Genomic DNA, 23,281 nt, shown 5'->3' on the forward strand with positions numbered 1-23,281 from the left:
CTGATAATGAACAGTAGTCTGTGACCACATGATTTGTTTCTATATAGCTCCTGTATTAGTTAGGAGTGACAGGTGAAACTTGCTGCTCCCTTCCAACTGTTTGTTGGAAGTGCACTGTGACCTCTAACATCTGTGTTGACAGTGAGCTCCAGAACACAGGGTGGTCTGGAACTCAGGAATAAATTTCCCTATATAGTAGTTCAGGGAAAACTGCTTAAATAGTTTTAAAATACAGCTTGATAAATTTATGAACAGGATTATGTGATACGATTGCCAGCAATGGCAAGGACAGAATTCAGTGACCTAGGAGCCTGTGCAAGCTTCCGTCTTTTGTTTTGACAAATGCAAGCCCAAGCTCCTCATCTTCAAGAGTAAATAAATGGAAAATTAAATGTAGTAAATATTGTAAATGTTTCATTGACACTTCACACTCTGAAATTGAAAGTAATTTCTTCCCCAGTTCAAAGTTATTAGAGTTTGTAGCTGTGACACTTGATAACCATGATAATAAATGGTATTTATATTCTAGTGCAAAATGGATCTCAGAACCAAAATGCACAAATATGGACAAACCTAGTTAAGCTGTGATTGGTTTATTCATATCACAGCAGCTGAAGGCTGTATGATAAACAGCAACATATATCACTGGCTTGATTATTAAAAATTGGCATTTTATTCAATCCCGAATTAAAAAAAGGAGATTGTATACAAATTCAGAGAAAGTCAGTTGTGCTATAATTGTATTGCATTGTAACAAAAAACTGATTTTCTTCATGAAGTAATTGCATAGTTGCAGTTTGTCATGATAAATCAAGCCCAAGCATGAGCATAGGAAGATCAGAATGTTCTCCATGATGCATGGTCCAGGATATAATCTAGAGAGGGTCAAATTTAGAGTAAAAACAGTTATATTTTTATAGCCAAGTCACCGAGACTTTGTATAGCAAACTGCAGTTTCAGTGGAAAGACAGACATGTTTCCGCAGTAGCATACTGTACAAAGGCAGCATTTCTCTATTGAGATACCTGCCAAAGATCTTACTGGAGCCAGAGGAACCATAGCCAAAGTTGTGTTTATATCTCCTTTGGTTTTAATAAAGCAGCAATCCACAACCCTAACAGGCATATTCATAATTACTATGAGGGTGTATGGAATGCCACTGACCTCCCACAGCAGGTTTGGGTATGGTCCTGAGCACTCACAAGAAGAGACGAGCACTGAAACCTGGAAGCTGGAGGGAAGAGCTCCATATCCCGCTGCTGCTGGTGGCACTGGAGGAGCGTGCAAGGAGGCAAGCCCCCACAGCATGGTTGGTGTGCTTCTCAGCAGAAGTGCAGTCAGGTGTGATAGGGCTATTATGGGCTAATGTGGGAGGGGTAAGGTACAATTTTATTTTCACTGCACAGCACCATAAAGGTAATAAATAGTGCTTAGCCTATAATGAAACTCAATAAAATTCAGTTCAGCGATACCAGGATTGATCACTGTAAGCTGACATCGCTGTTTCCATGTACCTCCAAAAAGCTGCCCAGCGTAATGTACAAAGCAACTGCATGATTTCAGAGTTGCAACAGCTACAAGTGTTATTAACCATCAGAACCGCAACTAGAACATAGACAGTAACTTAGAAACACACGACAGAAATATCATATTGGGAAAACACGAACAGAAAAACAAATTTGGAAGGACATAAGACCAGTAAATGTCACGATTGAAAACCCCTTACAAGTTCCCACTCTCTAAGTTCACCTTGTTTTTCTTAAAGAAAATAAAAGATTGTTTTTGACCTTTGTATGTACTGTGCCAGTGTCTTGCGCATGAAATACCGCCTGGTAGGCCTTTGCTTAGCATTGATGCTGTTAAGGAAGTGCTTGTTTCTGTTGCCTAAACTAGGATACGCAGTGCTCTGTGAAATGCTGAGTCCACAGCAGCCAGGACAAAATGGGGAAGGTCTCACTGAAGTCCTGCAGGACACGTGACAGCATCAGGCAAAAATGTAGGATATGCCAGAATGTCTCCAATAGCAATAGATGTCTATCCTCAGGCAGTGTAACCGAACCCCAAATGTATGTGTTTTACGGGGAAAAAGGATACAGCATCGTTATAAAAGCTGTGATTATTTCTGAGGCTTTTTCCAATAGGGCTCTGGGAAGGAACTTTTTCATCTATTGACACGACCACAAATTTCAAGTATTGATCAAGGAAAAATTTATTTACAGAGATTTTTCAAATACAAACATAAAATAGCACATATTATATATATATATATATATTACAAAAATGAATATTGAAATAATAAACATGGTACAGCACAATACAACATCAATGAGCTAAACATAACAGCAACAGAAATCTATGTCTGGAAGAAGTTTCCTGTTAGTTGTACGTAACCAACAGAGCTCTACATTACTGTAAGTGGAATTTCCAATGGACAGAAAAACGTCCATTTACCGCACTTTGTAAAAGTACTATAGGGAAAGGCTACATATGTCAAGTAATTATGTTGTATTTTTGTAATAATGCTGAAAACACAGAAGCTTAATAAAAGTTATATAGGGTTGATTAAGCAGTGGCTAAATGTTTGGGGAAGAAAAATGTGTAGGAGTATACAAAATACTGATAAAGTGTCTTATTGGTCCTTTTATTAAGTTTAATGTATAGATTAAAAAGTGTTGCAACACTGAATTTTAAATCACCAGAGAGAAGTAAAAAAAAAGTAAAAAAAAAAACAAAGAAAAGAAAGAAGAATCGCACCAAAAAAAGTTTCCTCTCTACTCATTTTGTGCCATGGTCAACACCTGTGCGTGCATGTGTGCTTTTGGGAGCACCGCGCCAAGGGGCTGCCGAGCACTGCCCCAGCCCCCCGGCACTGCCATCCCCTCACCAACCTCTCAAATAATTGGTGCACGCAGAATTTCACCATTTGCCAAAGCAGAGTTTTCCTTGCTTATGTTTTTGCAGAGCAAATCACGAGCGGGCTCGGGTGAGAAAGCTCATTCCTGTCTATCCCGGCCAGGTGGCTTTACACCACCGTTCACCTCTCTGCCTTCCCTGGGGCCACCCACCGTCCCGCCCCACGCCCGCTCCGGAGAGAAAGCACTTAAAAATTTCTTGTTCATCATCGTTATCCAGAAGATGTTAGCAAGCCCCTCAGGCGTCTGGCAGCGCCCGCGTCCCGGGGCTGGCTCAGTAGGGGTACTGCTTCTGCTTCTTGCCCGAGAAGCAGGCCAGCCAGGTGCACACCAGCATGGCCGCCGCCGCGCCCCCGCCCGTGCAGTAGTAGGCCCAGCCGATGTGGCAGGTCCCTGCAAGGGAAAGAAAGCGACACAGCACAGAGTTAGCCAGGGGAGGAAGGGCTGCCGCCACCCTCCTTTCTGCCTACCTAGGAAAAAGCACTTTTCTAGGTTTCTGCCCATTAGAATGTCCACCTCAGACAGCAAACGCGGGGCGTAATTCAAGCACTTAGAGAAGCCAAGCTGTTTAAATGGTTCCCCTTAATATTCTATACCAGTTCAGCAGACAGGCCTCTGAGCTCACTTGCTTGGCCAGCTGCTGTTTTCCCCACGGGGAAATGCCATGAGAGAGCCGAAGCCGAGGCTGCTGCCACCACGAGCGCGCCAGCCATGAGGCAGGCACCCCTCTGCCCGCCCGGCCAGCCCAGGGAGCACCCACGGCACCGCTTTCCACAGCAGCTGCAGTCGGAAGAGGAATTTTCCCACCCTTTTCTTTCTTCTCTTCCAGGCAGAATTTGAGGATATTTTGATTATTTTTGCCTGAGATTTTGAGGGTTTGCAGGTAACTTGGGCCAGGGCCTGCTCCCTTCAGAAAAAGCTGAGTGGGTCCAGCTCTGCCATCGCAGTGACGGGGCTTGAGGCCGGACCCGGCTGCAAGCTGCTGGGGTGACAATAACCCAGGACATGGCTGTGGGGAACCTGTTCCCGTCCCCCTTGCACAGGCATCAATCAGACCATCCACAAAGGAGCATGGTGTCAGGGGACCACCTGCAGGGGGGCTGCTATGGGAATGGGGTGCAGAAATGCAAAAAAAAGAGAAATTTCCCTATCCCCAACCAAGGTCACAACTCATTGCTGAAAACTTCATTGATCTTTTCTCTAATGTGTTTAACAGTGTCACAATATGGCCTTGAATACATTTAATGGCCTCAGTATCTTTATACAGCTGAACTCATCACCAGTGAATGGTGCTGGGGAATCCCATGGCAGACGATAAAGTGATTGCTCCCCTTCCAGGTGCCACTGTGCCTGCAGTAGAGGAGGAGATCAGGAAAACAGCAGCTGCAGCAGGGAGGAAGCCTCCTCACAGAGATCTCCGAAAGCAAGGAGATGGCTGCTGTTACTCCTCAGGTTTTCAGCCCATCTCAAAAGTAATTTTTGCTTGGGCTGCATCATTTTGGGCATTTTCATCTCGAATGCTTGGGACTTATTAGAACTGAGGTTCTCCCTGTGTCGCCATCTTGGGTGATATCGCCCTGCTTTGAGCAGTGGGTGCTCTCAGTAAGGCACACAGAGCAATACAACACTTCCTTCCCACTCTCTGGAAAAAGCAGCAGAAACCATTCTTCCCTCCAGAGAACAGAAGGTAACAACAGAGTTTCAAGCTAGAAAGACAGAGCTGAAACAGGTGGCATGTCCATACTCTGTCCCAATGGCATCCTTGAGGGCCAGGCTTTGTGTTCAGGCAATTATCGACTCAGCTAATCCTGCCTTAGGCACAAGACACACAAGATGTTTGTACATCTCAACATGTCCAAAGCATTAGCATGCCTCAAGGCAGACAGCATGTCCATCGACAGTCTGCAGGATATTGTCAGGCCAGCTTTGTAAGGAGACATTAGTGGGAAGCAACATTTATTCTCTTGGCTGCTCTGAAAATCTCAGGTTGACACCACAGCAGGAAGCATAGTACTTGTTTCATTTTTTTCTTCATAACCCTCAAAACTTTTTCTTTAAAAAAATGTCCAGTGAAACAAAGATCCTGACGAGACCAGAGGACTAGAAGAGACTTGGCTTGAGCTTATTAGCTTCTCCCCTTAATGTGCTGGAGCAGAGAGATTTACTTGGTTTTGTAATCTGGTTATGCTGTGTAGGTCAACATCACTCTTGGCTTCCTTACAGAAGACCACACAGAGAGTCTGACTTCCTAAAGAAAAGACCATCAGAAACCATGGAAAGCTGCCAAGCGCCTGGCAATGTCACTGCTGCTGATCCTTGTCCAATCGCACAGCACTCACTGGAGAGACCTGTCCCTGGACCATCTATTGCTTTGCCTGTGTAAACACACACTCTGTAGCTTCTTCTGGGAATTTCAAAACCAGACTTAAGCATACACCAGATATCTAAATCCATTGGACTACTTTGAAAATGATCACATTTACACCAGGATGGGGTATGCTAAAGCATACCTTGTGGTAAGATGGAGTCCATCTGATAGGTTTTTTTAAATTGCTAAATACTCCTAAAACTACTAGAAAATTGCAGTTGCAGCTTGAAAAAATAAATCTTTCTCATCATGATTCTTCCAGGTAGAGAAAAGAAATGTCAAAATGCTACTTTAAAAAGAGTTTAACGATTTACTTGGTAGCACTGCCCAAAGGTGTGACGTAAGTGGGATAGAATGAAGAAAATTTGAACTTTTGCATGGTGTGATTTCAACTTTCATGCCTTGGCAATGGAAGAAGAAAGAACTGTTAAATCAGTGTCAGAGATATGCTCAACAGATACAACAGGCACATTCAGTTCTGGCTGAAAAGAATGTTTATTTCTCCATACCATGCTCCATTTGCCCTAAGGACCACTGCCCTACTTAATGCTCTGAGGCATGTCAGGCAGCCTCTTGATCTAACAAATGCAATGTAGTTCACAAGTGTGAGTTGGGTCAAGATGAACAAATAAAAGAATAGGAGAGTGCAGGAGAACGGATGAAAGAGCCAGGAACCTGACCTTAGAGCGATAACAACACAGCAATAAACCTGGCCATTATTTCCAGCCTGTGTCAGGAGCGACAGGAGGCCTCAGATAAAATAGCTTGATCTGTACTTGAATGATGCTGAGCAGAACAACGTTTCAAGCTATTGTACTGAGGAAGAGCATGCAGCGAGGAAGGTGTCTGAGGGTATAAGACTTAGCTGTACTTTTCATTGTAAGTATAGGTAAGTCCTAGGTCCATAGCTAAGTATAGCTATAAGGCCAGAGATAATCCATCTCAAAGGTACCTGCTGCAATGAATGATTGCCTACACTGCATAGCCACATGTCAAAATGAAACTTTTATAATCTTTTATTGCACAAGGAGGAAAAAATATTTTGGAGGTAATGTTTCTGCTCCTGTTTTCTCATTTTACTACATGTATGATGTATTTTAATCCGCTGCACCCTAAAGTAAGATTGTTAGTTGTCAATAATTGGGTAACTTAGTTGCAGTTTAAATCGTGAAATGACTTCTGCTTCACTTTTAAACATTCATTTTAAAAAGAACAGGAAGCTTTAAAAAAAGCAGGGTTGATGAGTAATTAAATGTAACATCAAATGAAAATGTATATACCTACAGAACTGTTATATGTTAGAGATGACAGACTTTGCTTTCTAGTTTTATATTTTTATATTATAATAATGGGTACCATAGAAGGACCCTTTTATTGCACTGACACCAGTGGGACTCATCATGCATTCAGAGGTAAGCAAACGGTTAAGAGCTTTGCAGAACTGGGGCTTACATTCAGCCATCAAGTAGAGCAGTTTGCCTTCACGGTCCCCATCATATTAAAGATTTGAAATGCTGCATTGCAGTTTCGCATTTTTAATGTCAAAACTCGAAAATAAAGAGCAAGGCCACCTTATTACTTGATAGAATTAAAATGATTATTGAAACCATGCCAATTTTCACACACACACAGAGACACAAAAGCTGTTGTTTGTTTTCCTTATGGATGCATACGAATAGATACATACAGGTAGAAGTGTGCCAGTCCACTGAGGATGTGGAGGTGCGTGCAAGAATGTGTACATGTTCTTGCTCATAAGATGGGCTGGATTTGGTTTCATGCCAAAGTAAATTCCCCAGCAGCCGAAGTACTCTTCTAGCTGATAGAGATGACATGCATCACAGCGGCTTCCTTCTCTGCACAGAATTGGTGTTGGTTTTAACAAATCAGTCTTTACCTGACAGGTCAGTATGTAGAGAAGGGCTGTGGCTTCAGCATTTTGTTAGTTGTGGATCCTTTTTTTTTTTTTTTTTCCCTAAAGGAGAGCATAAATGATTGGAGCTCTTGGTTGCTCAGTGAAGCAGGACTGTCCAAGTCAGCTGAGGTAAATTTGTAGCCACCTATTAAGAACTTTGTTTTCACGTTTTTTTTTTTTTACTGGGATTGGCAGCAAGAAAGTGTCAGGATGAACACTGAAATCATAGAATGACAGACCTTGCAACTATAGAGATGGATGGCCATTTTCCAAGTGAATAAAAGAAGGAAAGAGTGGAAACATCATTACACTCCTCTCTTTTGTAAAAGGTTTGAAAGAAATTGCAGTCCCAAGGATAAAGGACAAAAGCAAGGTGAGCAAGGACACTATCAAAAGAAGATTCAACAGAAAGAAGTCCCATAGAACGTAAGAGAAAATTTGCTAAATTGAAAGAAAGCAACGAATGTGTAAGGGTAGTTTTGCAGTGATGGATCAGCTTATTAAAAAACACTTCCGTGCCTTTTCCTGATTTATACTGTGATCTTCAGGGCCGTGATATGTGTCCCTTAGCTCCCCCCTCCTCTTGAATACAGAAGGCAAATAAATAAAGATTAAGACAACTTTGGGAGTGAGTGAAATTTGACAACAGAAAATCTGTGGATACTTGATCTACTGTGGAGCTGTGCAAGGATCCAGTTGCCAAAACACAACTTTACCAGGATTTCTGCTCATGATGTCTCATAAATAATTATCATGTATGATTATCAAGGTCCCGGAAATAACATATGATTTTCATCTAAAATAACCAGTAATTGACACTTATGAAAAATATCCAGAATTTGAAAGTGTCTTGGACGCAAACCTGCTAATTGAAAGACTTAGTATCTTAAATATTTGTACCTTCTTTGCTGTTAATGTTAAGACTATCCTGGGCTTTCAGCCTGGAGTATTTGGCAAACTCTAATGATTTAACCTTAAGTAGAACCTATTTTCCAAGACAAAGGAAAAAATGTTTCAGAATTAGCTGGACTGAAGAATACAAATGATATACCTTCAAAAATAAAAAATACAATTCCTTCTTGCAAAAAATTGTTCAGGAGCTCTAATTAACAGCTTTGCTTGAGAGTCCAGCACTACAGGGAATGTGAATTCATGTAATCAATCAGGGTGTTGGAAAAGTAATCAGAGAAAAAAGTAAGGAGTGTGATACTAAGGGATATACAGGGATTTGGAAATATGAAAGCCACAAATTAATGTAAAAGATAATCAGCTAATTAATAAGAAGGAAAAACTATTTTGAAACAAAGCCAAGATAAATTAAAAAGCTGAAGATTTTTTTTCTTGACATGGTTACAATGAAAAACTGTCATGTGAAATCAGATACAAAGGCAGGAAAAGAAGTTAACACTTGGAATGCATCCAGAAAGGATTAAAGTGGTTATGTGAAACAAAGAAAGAACACTATATAAGGTAAAACTGCAGCCAAACAAATAGCTTGATACAAAATAATTAATTTAGTGGAGCTGGTTTCTTTGTCTGTTGCATGGATATGACTGTCTCAATGGATTTTTCTTTTTAAAAAATACATTATTTCTTATGGATGCACAGATCAAGCTATTTTGGTTACTTATAATTGGTCAAAGAAATTGTATGGGTATTTGGGACTGTAAATAAATGCATAAAATCCCATAAAGTTCAGGAGTGTAAAAAAGTGGAAAAAGAAGTGCCGACTTGAAATTCTTCAGTTCTGCTATATGCAGACACTCACTTCCTGTCTTTGGAGGGTCATGTAATTATGTTTAATCAAAACTCGAATATGCTGTAGGTGTGCATTTATCATGGAACAATGAAGGAGAAACCAATACCTTCTGTCAATTATAACGCTCAAATTCCCAAGAATAAATAGCTTACGTCCTGCTAATGAGGAGCTCTTGCAGCCTCCTGGAAGAAGTCAGCAAGAAAGCTCACTTATTCAGGAAGTGAAATTAATTTCACCTCTCTTTGGACATCCACAGTGCAAAGATTCACACTGGACTAGTCCCCCAGACTCCCTGTGTAGACAATGAGGAGAAAAAGTAACTTTAAAAAGTGTGTTGCATTTCATCTTATGGTAGATATCTAAAGGACAACAGGTGAACCCTGCATGTAGCACTTATTTTTCTCCCTCAAATTCCCAACAACCAGTTTAACTGCCCTTTTCAAGTAGTAAAAAGCAGCAAGTACTTGCTCCCAGGTGGTCTGAGTCCCTTTACTGGATGTTCCTGCTTATTTCTATTGACTGCAGAGGGTCCTTGCATGACCATGCTCCAACTCTGGCAACAAAGGTAAGTGCCTTATGTTAGACTGAATATATGTGGACATTTAGGAATGGAAGTTATCCAGGTAGCACTAAGAGGAAATGTTTCTTGATGAACAACTTTCTTTACTAGCATGTAGGCTGACTCACTCATTTATCTAAGAACACAGCAGCTGCAGCTCAGGTAAGCTCATAAAGATTGTGCTTAGCACCAGTCAAAAAACTGAACTGGTAAAATCTCTGAGCTGTTTGCAGAAGATCTGCAAACAAGAAAACTGGCTTTGTCAGATAGATTGCTCATAGGAAAATACAGCTTTGAAGACTTTGCCTTTAATAGGATTCTAATAAATTGTCCTACCCTCTAAATCCTTTTCTTGATTGTTTTGGCGCTGTATGCCAACACTCAGCCAGATGCTGAAATGATGCCACCTAAGGCAAATTAACAGTTGACAAAGCGTTTTTTATATTCACTGCTTTCTGTGGGGTTTTTATGTTGTCGTTTTAGTAACTGCACTGTTTGCTTTAAATTGCTTTAAAGATCATTTACTCTAATATCTCTACAGCAAAAGTAATTATCAAGTCAACAGTTCTCTTTTAAGATATTTCAAGCCCTCTAAAAGTGGCAAAGGGGAACCTTAATAATAATGATCTTTGGAAACAAATATCCCTCAACAGAGACGTTTCCGAGAGCTTTTGAGGGCAATTCAGCTGCTTGTTTAGTTCAGGATGGAAGCCAGCCTTTTAAGTTGCTCTCCAGACAGCCACTTTGGCCAGGAGAGCCCTTTCACAGCAGTTCACAGATGGATGGACCGCCACAGAGGTCACGCAAAGGTATGTGTTTGGAGCCATCTGCTTTGGTTGCTGCTGCTGCTGCAGCTGGCCCCCAAACCTATGATGTCTCTGTGTGTAACAGGTAGTGATAGAGCGTGACAGCCAGAGAACACAAAACAACTGGAGAGGATCTAGAAGGACTTGCAGATGAAACAGGGCAGGAGATTGTTCTCAGCCTCATAAGGATGGCATGAACTCAAACAAGCATAGAATGCACTTCGGGCAGGCTGCAGCAGCAGCTGCCAGGTGGGTAGGGAGGGCGTGGTGTGACGATGGCCACACCTGAGCCACTAGAGCTCTTGCTGCCAGATCTATGATTTTCACTGCCTTTAATAGAAAAGAAAAGCACCATGAAACTCAAAGATGAGCTCTGAAGGTAGTTACACACAGCAAACACCAAGTCATTTTTGTAGGATGCTTCTTAGCACAAGTGATCACCCAGCAGAATAAAAAAGTAGGTCCCGGGTAGGAAATGTATGACGTAAAAAGTAATGTCTCACAAAAAGAGATAGAACATCAAAAATTCTTGGGCATTGATCATCCAGGCTGAGTCCTGACTGCCCAAACACACCATATTTCCTCAAAGGAAGACAATTTTTTTTTCCAAGCAGTTCAACTTAGAAATTGGAGTTTATCTTAAATTTAGTGTCTTTATTCTTTCAGATTAACAAGGTTAAGTACATAACATCATGTCATACATCTGGTGTTAGGGAAATGGCAGCTGGAGGCCAGATGAAATTGTCTAGGGCACCTACAATGGCATGAACCATCTCCGATTAGATAAATCAGTCTTACTCTAGATAAACATTTTACTTTTCAGGCTCTTAGGTACTGGTCTTGTAGTGCTGTTTCACCAGATGCCAGCAAAGACTCGATTTTGTTGAGTTAAACTGAGCATGCCCTGTCTTCTCCCAGACCTTCTGTGGGATTTAGCTGCCTCTGCACCCATCACAACAGAAATGAGCATGCAACAACTGAGCAGTGTCCACATGCACATCTAAAAAAATCAATGGCCTAAAATCAAGCCTCGTATTGATTTTCGATGTTCAAAACTAATACTAACATATTCACGCATATACACTCACATTGCCCTTTAAAAAAGGCAAGTTCAGAAGATTTCTTCATACAGTTTAAGTTTTGCAAAATGTGGAAGTTTTTGCAAATGTCTGGCGCAGTCTTCACATTAATGCATACTCTCACTTTAATTCAGGGTCTCTCACTTTAATGAATTTCCTGCTAAACCCCTCATTTTCCAGCTGTTATTCTTGTGTGGTACATTTAGAAATGCAAACAAAATGGTACTAGTGCCTCTAGCTCAGCAGAACTGAATGCGTGCTATATGATATGCTATAAAGATGCTTGCTTTTGGGAATTGTCTGCTAATTCCTTTTGCAGACCATGGGGTTGTATAGATCTGACTCACTTTCACACCCTTCAGTCAGCAGCTCTGTACTGCTATGCCATGTCAGTGCTGTTCTGAATGCGCCCACAGGCAACTCCAAGGTGTAAATAATGCAGCATAACAATAACAGCTTGTTTGGTGACAAGAGATTAAGATGATTTTGGTCCATCCTCAGACATTTGTTAAAAGTGAAAGGCAGTCCCTTTGAGCACTGCTAGTTTATAACTCCAGTCTCCACCTCAGGCATCAGCCTATGGCCAAATTAGACTAAGAACTTTGAGTCTGTCACTGAGCAAACAACTGCGCTGGTTTAAAACACAAACATCTCTCTTCTCTTGCCCCCGTTTATTTAAATTGCCCTATTTCTAGGAGTTACCACCCTAAAAACAGCAGCAGAAGACTGCTCCAGTTCAGTCTGGTGCTTCGGTGGGAACTCTGCTCCGTCAGTGATCTGAGACGGGATGCTGCAATATGGAGTGGGATCCCAAGACCTCCATACCGGTCCTACTGACTGCTAGGGAGCTGGGAACCACAAGCAGAGGAACATGACAGAGACCTATCATGGCCTTAACCCCCCATCAAGATTTGCCAGAGGTCATTCATCAAAGCCGTAATCTATCACCGTGCTTTCTTTCATAATTGCAAAACCAGGTTGCTAGAGAAGAGCAGAGAGCAGGCCCCTCTACAGATACACCAGTCTCTCTGTCTGTCTATTTATGGAGTTATTCCTCATCCTTATTAGCAAAACAGCTCATCTATTGAATGTAATTTAATCAACAAATGGTGGTGTCACTGGCAGGGTATCTTCAGTTGAAGAATGACTCCTCTTTGTAGAGATGGAGTTGTACAACCACTTTAACTTGATTTAAAAAAAATAGCCCAATTAAATACATAAATGTTTAAGTGAACCCTTTGGACATAGTTCATTTAACAAAAACCAAATAAATATCCAATTTTAAAGACAGCAGCAAACTGCTGAGCATTTATTCCACAGTGTTGGCTCAGGTTTTCTAGAAAAGTATACCCAAATCCACTCATACATAAATTAGAGGCATGGTTATTTTTCCTGCAGCCTTTTTAAATTTTGCTTTAGGATGTACACAGAAATGTGTGTGTTTGGCCAGGGTGGAGGGAGGTGGTCCCTTCTTCACATTATGGGCTATCTCAGCACTATTTGGAATGCCTATTAGTCTAATGCCTTTTCAGAGTGCCTGAAGACATGAAGAAGCACTTCTTATCTAGCACACCCACTGAGGATTAGGGGTTTTTATGGGTTCTTAGCATTGCTATTTATTTATTCTAACTAGTTATAAGCACGTTATGGGGGCGGGGGTGTGTGTGTGTGTTTGTCTTGTTTTGGTAAAGCAAAAATTTTCATTTAATTGCTAATTCTGGAATGTTTCTGTTAACATAAACTTTTCACAATTCAGCTGCTTCTCAACTGAGTTCTTGCAGTCACTCCTCTGCACCTGCCTCTTGTCCTTCTCATCCTCCTATAACGTAGGCTGCAGCCTCTGGCTTATCTTTTCAGCCTCCAAACTCAACCATTTTTTCCCGTCACCTTTTGTAAGTCCAGAATGAATCTCAATGCTGAACCTCCACCTTTGCTGGTTTTGAGGTCAAATCTGCTGTGCTTTGACCCCCCTTTCCTAACCACACGCATGTGGCCCAAGCTGCAGCAGTTGCTCTGCCATCCTCTAAGAGGAGGCTGAACACTGCTGATCAGCATCCCTTTGAACACCCTCTCCTTTGAAAATAACAACATGCACTGAATTAGGCTGTCAGTGTCATCCTCGCTAGCACCCACCACAGCAGGAGGTGCAGGACCAGCACTCCCACCACCACCATTTCTCCCATCAGGAAAACAGTGCAGGGCTGATGGCAGCCCATTTTTTCTGAGGGCAGATTTTCAATGCAGCGATGCAGCGTGTATATATGTGGTTTTTGAGACAACTCATTTTACAGACTCGGAAATAGAAAACATATCTTTGCAGCTTAATCAAATTAAATATTCAAATGAAAGCAATAATTACTTAAATTTGTCTTGAGACTTAGTGAGATTAAGTCTTTGAAACATAATTTTTGGCCTGTAGGCTATAATGAGTAAGCCAGTCTCTAATGATTCAGAAAAGACTAGAGGGTTTGGGTTATCACCAACCAAGAGGTATTTATGAAAGACGATGAGCAGTGCGGTTATTAAACAGCCCTCGGACGGTACCTCTTCTTTACAGATGACTTTGCTAACTCAGCATCAACCAGGCCCTGACTTTAACTAATAAAAATCCTAGCCAAGCACTTAAATTCACTGCCAATGTATGTGGAAAAGAGATGTTTAGTGGCAGAGCTGCCTGGTGGAAATCACCAGAGCAAATTTCAGCTCTCATTATAATCTGTTAATTAATGCGTTAACATACGATTGCAGCAGATCGGCGACACCAGCACTCCTGTCAAGTCTAGGCACGCGTAACACATGCCCTGCATGCTCCAGGTCCAGAAAATACAGTAAGATTATACGCCTTCACAGTTAATGTAATACATCTCATGGTCTTTATGTGTACCTGGAAGGAGAGCTGTCAGCTGAAATTTTTCACATGGGTTCCTTCACTGGCTTTAATGGCAGAGTGATTCAATTTATGTAAATATCTGACTCATGAGTCAATACAGAGATGGCGAAGGTGGTCTCTGAGACCCTGCTCCAATTGTGGGCATGACTATGTTTAAGGTCACAGTTTGTAACGGCCTAAGTGGTGTCTTTAAGGAGCTCAGACTGGCACAACACCCACCTTCTTGTGAGTTTGCAGAGAAATAACCTGGAAAGGTAACACTTTTCTGTGCTCTGGGGAGAGCAACAACTGAGGCCTGGGAACAAGCAGGCTGTCGGGAGACACAGGCAGGAATCACAGGAGCAGAGCTGCTTACATGTTTGGCGTGGAAGAGCAGGCATCAACGTGCACCAGCGATGGGCTAGCCAGCCTTTGAAATGGGGGTGCTGCTAAATGGGCTGGCTTCAGACTTCTACGCAGGATTGCTCATGGGCATTGACGAACCCGACTGCTCCCTGCAACAGTTACTGTGGTGTTTTGCCTAGTCTTTCTCCTACATCCTTTGAGACAACCTCCCATGGAGCTGGGAAACTTAGTTCTGGGACATTTTTTTCTGCTAGTTAACTATGTATTTCTGTTCTCATTGCCTTCTCTCCTTCCTGTTCATATCTTTTGATTACTAGGTGAATAAAACGTTGCAGGAACTTTTTAGACTTCACTGAAAAGAAAATTTAATATCAATAGCACAGAAGGATATTAGAGTTCAGAATAACAAGGTAAAGCTTCTAAAGCACTTTTACACATCCCTTGAGCAACACCATTAGTGGCTGCTGCTAACAACATCAGTGGCAGTGGTAGAGATGGGTGCTGATATTGGTAATGAGAATTTCTTGTCCCATGCCAGATCAAATGCACTCCAAACCACCACAGGAATAGTGTAAGGAAGGGTGACCTGAAGCATCTCTCCCAAAGCAATATTTTTTTACCTTTCAACCTCAATTTATTTGCATATCTTCACAAGAAACATCTATGAGATGGAAACAAAAGTCCCTACTCCTGAAGCCTGACAGAAATATCAGTGTAAAATTAAAAGATGATGCAGCAAGTTTGTATTTAAGTCTACCATTTTCATCAACTGTTCTTTGCACTGGGATTACTGCCAGGCTACCACAAGCCCTGAATACACAGCTATGGAAAGAGTTTCTAACACTAACCATAAGGTTTAACTCGCAGGGGCTGGAAATGGGGAGCTGTGTGTGTTTGTGCTTGGGAGTGGGAGCTCTCAAGCCTGCAGAGGGTCAGGGTGCTCAGCCTCTCCTGCTCCTTCAGGAGGATTGCAGATCCCCCTCTTCCTCAAGTGACAGCATCAGAGACACTTACAGAGTAGAGTATCAGCAGTTACATCGATCCTTCTAGCTAAACAAGGGCCTGGATGTGCATTCAAACATCAGATCTTGATCATCCACATTGCTTAATCCCCAGGTTGCTGCTGGGCCCTTGTTTTCTAGAACCCTCTCTAGAAAGGGCTTTCCCCATACCACATGGCAGTGAGCCCAGCTTTGCCACATCCCTGGTTCTCATTCAGTGCTCACAGCAGTCCTCAGCAGTAAGACCAGTGGCTTGCTTGGGAGAAGGCTGACATCAGGAGCAAGTGTGACTTGTCAGCTTCCCAAGGATGTGAGTAACCAAAACCCTACTCCTTAGTCTTGGATTAGAAGGCCATAAACACACCAGACTTCAAAGGCAGCTAATTGCACTCATGAATTACCCTGACCTGCACTGTGACATGATGCCTCTGCCCACCCTATCAAGATGTCCAGGAGTGTTAGCTCCTGTATTGCAAAACCATTAAATCTGATGTCTTAAATATATAAATATATATATATATATATATACACACACGCATATATACATATATTCCTTCATTTTCTTTTATAATGTTCTTCTGGAAAATATTTCCAGCAAATCTATCTGAAATCCCCTGCCTTAGCACCATACCAGATTGATGCAATATGAATTCCCTACCACACACAACTGTGCTGCTTCTCCAAGCATGCACTCATGTCCTCTTTGCTTTTATGGACATCACATAGGAGAGTCTAATGTGGCTAGGATGCTCTGATGACGACTCACCCAATTCAAACTGGTTAGACAGGTTCCCACAGGTTTGTCTGACTTCTTCACTGTCCCAGCCAAGAGGATAGAGGGCACAACCAGAGCCAATCAACAAACCTATGGAGGGAAAAGAAAATAAAAGTTTATACAAGCAATTACCATTAGCTTAGACATAGGCTGTCCCTTGGGAATCAAAGTGGCAAACTGCCATTTTGGGAATTCTCTCTCTTTTCCTACAAACAGTAGAAAAACATTTGGACTTCTGCTGCATTCTGCTACGCTGTTTTACAGCTGGTCTGTGGGCTGGAGGCAGCCTTGGTGATTCAGCACCAGAAGCCATCCTCAGCTTCTAGAACTTCTACCTGGGAGCTTTTAGACTCGTCTTTCACTCTGCAGAACTGCTATATGTATATGCTGTTTGTAAAACTCAATGCGGGGTTAAATAGAAGCTGTGTTAATCACAGCATTTACAAGCTGATTGCTTCTGATTAATTAAAACAACAACCAACCAGTGTCTATCAAGGTTCTAGCAGGAAAAGTGAACTGACTGTGCTAATCCATTGTTTTTTCACCCTTTCAAAAGCCAGGGAAGAATATTTGCACGTCACCTGATCAATCCATACCACAGGTACACACTCCACAAAGTTTTCTCAAATAATTTCAGCTAAAACAGCTGAGGTCTTGAGCCATTTACCTACTACTATGCCTGGCTTAACATTTACAACATGCTTTGCTTTCTCCAGCCCTCATGCTGCCCCAAACAGATGTGTTTTGGCTACGTCTTTCCCTTTACAAGATCTTGCTGGGAAACACCCAATGGGCCACGATTATTTTGCAGAAGTGGCATTTCTATCATATTGCATTCTCAGCTGTCACTGCAGCAGCTGCCAAAAAGCGCGTGTAGCTGGCAACGCTTCTTACAGGGGCAGCCTAGAGAGCTACAGCATTTAAATGTTACCTCCTTTGTATCAGGTCTTATTTATAAGATTGGAAATGAATCACTATGCAGATAATGGGCTGGGCATGCCTGACACTTGCCAGGCTGTGAAGGCAAGCAAGTCCTCAAAAAGTTTGCAGTATGGGTTCGCAGTGGTGCCTTTTACCTCTTAGGCAGAGCACACTGGGACAAGGTTTCAAGGCCTACAGCTGTCACTGGCTAACTTTGGGCAAGTCCCTTGACCTCACACCACCTCACTTTTCCTCTCTTGACAATGAGAATAAAGACAATGTGCTCCCCAGCAGAGCACTTCTGCTGCCGTGTTCCTAGTGCAGAAAAGCCCTGGGTGTGGTGACAGGGGCACTGTGGACATCCCACCAGTCTAACAGTAGTCCTGACAGTGATTCTGATCCAGGGCCTGAAGCTAGCTGTGTGTTTCTACTGTCTCCATCCTCAAGATGCCTAAGCTTCTCGCATTCATGATGGTCCTGTAAGATACAGAAATCACTTCATATCAGGAGCCTCCAACACAAGAAGGACATGGACCTGTTGAAGTGTGCCCAGAGGAGGGCCACAAAAATGATCAGGGGGCTGGAGCACCTTCCCTATGAGGACAGGCTGAGAGTTGGGGCTGTTCAGTCTGGAGAAGAGAAGGCTCCGGGGAGACCTTATAGCAGCCTTCCAGTACCTGAAAGGGGCCTGTAAGGTGGCAGGGGAAGAACAGTTCACAAGGGTTTGTAGCAATAGGACGAGGGGTAATGGTTTTAAGCTAGAAAAGGGTAGATTTAGGTTGGATATTAGGAAAAAGTTCTGTAATATGAGGGTGGTGGATCACTGGAACAGGTTGCCCAGAGAGGTAGTGGAAGCCCGCATCCCTGGAGACATTCAAGGTCAGGCTTGATGGGGCTCTGAGCAACCAGACCTAGTTAGAGATGTCCCTGCTTATTGTATGGGGGTTGGACTAGATGACCTTTAGAGGTGCCCCCCAACCCAATACATTCTATGATTCTGTTATGTTCTTGACTTGCTCAAAGACACACCTGAACAAGCCACTGAAGTCCAGAAGTGGTATCTCATCTCTCTCCAAAAGATGTTTAATGCTCTTAGTATCTGAGCTGTTAGCAAAGCAGCTCAGCAACAACTTTGCTGCTCCTCCAAGCACATCTGCACCCGTTTAGGCCCAGTATTAACTCCTTAGATCTTCCTTCACTAATTCAAATTTCTTCCTGCTGCTGAAGTCTACTTCTTCCTTTCCTTGTTGAGCAGTCATTGCCTGCTCCTTTCTCCTATCTACACCACATAATGGAAAAGAAATCCCTGAAGCAGCCCTCTCTCAGATGGTGCATTCACCCAACAGCTGTAAAGGGAGGAAAACAATTAAGGACACATGAATGCTAGGTATTTTCAGAGCTTTGCCTGACCTGGATATGGTTGCTTCTAATGACCTCGCTAATGGCTTTCACGGTATCATCTGATTTTTTTTTCCCCCAGGGCCATAGGGCTCACAGCAGCTCCTAGAATCCATGTAAATGAGAGTTGCTGCTAATTAAATTCTCAGAAAGGATGTTTCTCAGACAAGAGAACTTAGGCCAAAACTGGGTCTACATTTGTTAAAGACAGCTTAAAACTCTGAAAAAAAAACAACTGGTTCTCACTCGAATTGTTAAAGCAAGAAGGGCATTGTGAAGTGCTGACAGCACGGCTGATGTGCTAGGAATGGGCAGGACCCAATGGGGCAAAGAGGAACATCACCACTGATGGTGAGAATACATGGGGAAGGGAAGAATAACACCTAGATGTCAGAGATAGCCTCACAGAGTGGTGGACCGTGGCAGCCCTGGCCAGTCCTGCTGTGGTTCTGAGCCCTTCCCACACTGGCCGTGATGACCATGACCTGCCTGGTGCCAGTCTAAGCAGGCCACAGCTCAGAAGCTGGTCTGGCCAAAAGTGAACCACCCTGGCTGGGCAGGTTTCAATCAACTGGTGTCCTTGAACAGACTCTTTGGGAGACCTCGCAAATGCTCAGAGGACTCCATTGCGAGGGCCAGGGAGACGTGTGCAGGGGGTAGGAGGGGAGGCAGGCTTGCAGCCACCTGCGTTGGACCAGATGAAACCGCAGCCAGCCCTTCCTCACAAATAGGTCCTGGGAAAACCTCCTGCCCAATTCTTCCAGGAGAGCACAACAGCAGCACTGCAGGCAAGTGAAAGGACTATTAGCATAACAATGCTGCCCCTCCAAACCCAGAACAAGCTCTTACTCAGCACTTGCCAATTACTCTCCTCAGGTGGCTAGAGAGTCTAGTGCCCATTGCTTTCACAGAGGACTGTTTGTTTTCACCTCCCTTTAGGTTTTGTTGCAGTAACAGGTTGTTGTTTGGGTTTTTTCCCACGAATATTGCTCACAGCACTTTCCACTGCCACTCTCCAAACACAGCTCATCCTCTTCCAAGAACGTGTACCTGCTCACTCTTTCTGCCTCTGATGCTATACTGGATACAGTGAATGCAAGCCTTGGCAATTTATTTCCTTCCTTAGCCAGACCCTTCATCCCCCTGTCACACCCTCTTTCCATCTCTGTACATCCATCACTGTAAGTCCAGAGCCCAGTTTCAGTGAAAATAAATTCTGGGGTTCAGCTAAAAATTCATTAGCAATGTAATATACCGTAATGTTAAATTGCTCCAAAGGAGCAGCTGCCTCATATGTGAATGCTTGCCCTTAAAGCCAGTCCACACTAATAACCAGCTCAGAGCATCCACCGCTGAGCCTAACCATCAGGTGTGCCTCCTAGAAACAAATAAAGCAAATAAAGGAAAATTAGTGTGCTATGGCAGAAAACCTCCCTACCCCAGAGACTGCTGGCTCTCCATTTGGGTACGGGCTTTAGCAGTGCTGAGTTTCACCTATGGAGTACCAGCCATCAAGCACTGCAGCTTCTTTTCTGCTCTCAGCCTGCGCTGACTGTGACAATGAGATCGAACGGGAAACTGCTGCCTAACGCCGGTGCCGCCGCACGGCCCCAGAGCACGAGCAGCAGCATGTTTACATGCGGAGGACAAGGTATAAAGCCACGGGCAAGATCACATGCTTCATTTAGCGAACAAAAAACCTGCCAGAGACCACAGGTCCTGCCAGGAGCGTGGGGCTACATTTGCATCTGGCAAAAAGGGTTATGCCTACAGATACTGATTTTGTCACAGGTACCAACTGGCCATAGTCTTAAAGCTGTTGTTTTGACATCTCCTTTGATATCAATGATTTTCAGCTGGTTTTGATTCATCTTCAAACACTTCCCTGTAGTGGTGCGTATGTGCCTGTTGTGGACATAGGTCTATTGACAAAGCAGTTGTGTTCCCCCATACTTCTTGCAGGCAAGGTGCAGGCCAAACTCAGGGATTTACCTTCAGTGTAAGACTTTCACAAAGACTTAGAGCCTGCTAGTCAGTAAGAGAAAAAGTTACCAGTTTTGCTTTATGCCCTGAGGTATGTATACATGTATGAGTGTGTGTGTAATGTCCCATTGTTTCCAGCAGGATTCTGCATGACTTCAACAGGGCTGATACTGCCTCGGTCTGCATGGGCAGCGAAGCTGGGAACTGGCATTTCAGCTCCCTTATTTTATGCACAAAAAGTGTAGAGTGTGTCCCAAAGCCTACGGCATTAACATGGCTTGGACAAAAGCCCCTCAGTCCCTTCTTTCTTTTCCAATCAGTCCATCCCTGTTTGTAAGCAACTAAATGTGTGGATCAGACCCTGCAAAAGCATAAAGACTGCATACTATTACCACTAATAATTCACACATGCTCACTGCCAATTTGTTTAATCACAGAGAATGTAGATCCTGCTGAACAGCTGCAACCTCCATTTAAAGATCTAGGTTAAATCCAAGGGCTGCAAACCCAACGGAAATCCTTAAGTTAATTTTGCAGCTTCAGTAGAGAGCAGTTACTGGCTTAGCTCAAAAGTCACATCCTGGCCTGCCCTATATCGTATTTAGCCAGATATGCTACCCAGGACACCACACCCATCTTTACAGCTGCTTAAAATGCTTTGGATGCCTATAACATTCCTTAAGAAAGCAAAAAAAAAAAACAAAACCCCACAAAAAAAAACCCACCGTGCTGTAATTGCCAGTGCTGTAATTGCCATCATCTGGCATCTTCCATTATCCACTACAGTCATTAAAAGAAATAGAAAGAGGAGGGAAATATGCAGGTCCCTAAACGGCACCTTCACAAAAGGGGTTACAGCTTCAAGGTGTGAGGGACCCAGTCAGTGGGACAGGGCGAGCCGGCAGTGGAGGCACTGGTGGCACTTGGCTGCTGCTTTGGATGACGACGCGCCACGCACCAGTGGAGGTGTTGGCACTGTCCGAGACCAGCTCTTCTAGAGCAGTTCTGCATTGGGGAATGAAACGGGCTCCTTGCCCTGACCCGTGAAGCACTGCTGTTGCAAGTGCTGCGGCTAGCTCGATGCGCTAGCGAGGCGGAGAGAGCGTCGCAGGGCTGACTTAATGCAGCCAGCTTCAGCAAGGCAAAGCTGGAATTAAGGGCTCAGCTTCAGTATTTAACAGGGTCCCATTTAGCCACTAGGCTTTTTGCGTACTCCATGCAGAGAGCTGGATACCTTCAAAAAGCAAGCTAAGACCAGCCTACATGCTAAGTGAGGAGCTGCCCAGACCTGCAAGTTACAAAACTACAAACCAGGAGGTCAGAGGGCAGATGTCTCAATAGGAAACTACCCAGAGTAATCCCTGTCCATCCCAGACAGCCTTCCCTGTCACTCTCACTTAGGCATAACGTGTGATCATATTTTCACAACACTTAGCACTTGAAAGATGATCTTGTCTGTCTGGAGTGGAGTTTGTGATTGGAAGTAATTGCTTATAACAGGTTCTGCATTTGGTGGATGCGGCAGGGAAGGGACAGTAATTACATTAGTGGCTTGGCACAGATCTACTTTTCATCTTCGAAGCGATAAAGACATGATTTGTGGCATGCAGCAATCAGCTTAATCCAAGAGGTAAAATACTAACCACTATTAATATCTCCAAGAATAGCTTGGATATAGGCAAGTCTCAGACAATAAATAGAGAGAGATTAATAAACCAAGAGACATTAACCAGATTTTGCCATGGGCAAAATGACTGCACTCAGACCAAGACTGGTGGGCAAAAGTCGATGCATAAAAAAGGAAGCTTGCAAATCCCTAGCAGGGCAGTCCTCAGAATGCTGCTGTGGCTTTAATGGGAGCCTCCACCCAAATATCTGACATACCTTAAATAACCCAAATATCTGACGTACCTTAAATAACCCATGTAGACATCTCACCATAAATTAATTGTCTGTAACTGTCCTGTTTTACAGACTCAGCTCTTCCTGTCACTGGTGGAGGTCACAGCGTGCCCCTGATTGCTATATGGCTCATTCTTGTTTTGTTGTCAGCCCATTTGATCACTGCATCCTCAAAAATCTGTTAAAGCCAAACCTTCCCCAGTGTTCTTCCTTCTCCTTTGTACAGGGTAAACCTAAGCACATGATTCAGATAAATCCGATGGGGAAAACCATCAGTTTGATCAATAAAGAGAGGTAGTGATGACAGTAAATGAGGCACTTAGTTTTGGATTCAGCCTCAGAGGCTTGCTGCTAGAAAATGCATTTTCAAACGGGAACTAAACCAATGGATGGCTTTGCTTTATTATGGGCTTTTTAAGAGCCTTCTATATGGGCACTGAAAATTTTATTCCTTTTTTGTATATCCCTAACTCCAGTCACAGTTATACCCTATGAATGCAGTGAAAGGGACTGCCTGGGCACCGTAAAGTGCCTCCTTGGCCAGCAGTTAGAGGGGATCTGCGCTGCTGTAGCAGGGGGTGGAGGTGTGGGGTGCTGGGAAGCCTCTCAACCAGGAAAGAGCCCAGTGTCATTGTGAAAACCAAATTTGTATTCCCACCTGGAAAAAT

General features: G+C 43.2%; 1 protein-coding gene across 1 annotated transcript in view; it reads right to left on the reverse strand.

Moving 5' to 3' along the window:
• Positions 1-3,186: 3,186 nt before the first annotated feature.
• Positions 3,187-23,281, reverse strand: part of LHFPL6 (LHFPL tetraspan subfamily member 6) — a 141,494-nt gene continuing 121,399 nt past the window's right edge. The window contains exons 2-3 of the mRNA XM_086481910.1: positions 16,401-16,499; positions 3,187-3,305 (exon numbers count right to left, since the gene is read on the reverse strand). Of these exons, the coding sequence (XP_086338036.1) occupies positions 3,187-3,305; positions 16,401-16,499 (218 nt within the window). The remainder of the gene's footprint in view (positions 3,306-16,400; positions 16,500-23,281) is intronic.

The sequence above is a fragment of the Leptosomus discolor genome, chromosome 1 (assembly GCF_034619465.1).
Source record: "Leptosomus discolor isolate bLepDis1 chromosome 1, bLepDis1.hap2, whole genome shotgun sequence".
Taxonomy (NCBI): domain Eukaryota; kingdom Metazoa; phylum Chordata; class Aves; order Leptosomiformes; family Leptosomidae; genus Leptosomus; species Leptosomus discolor.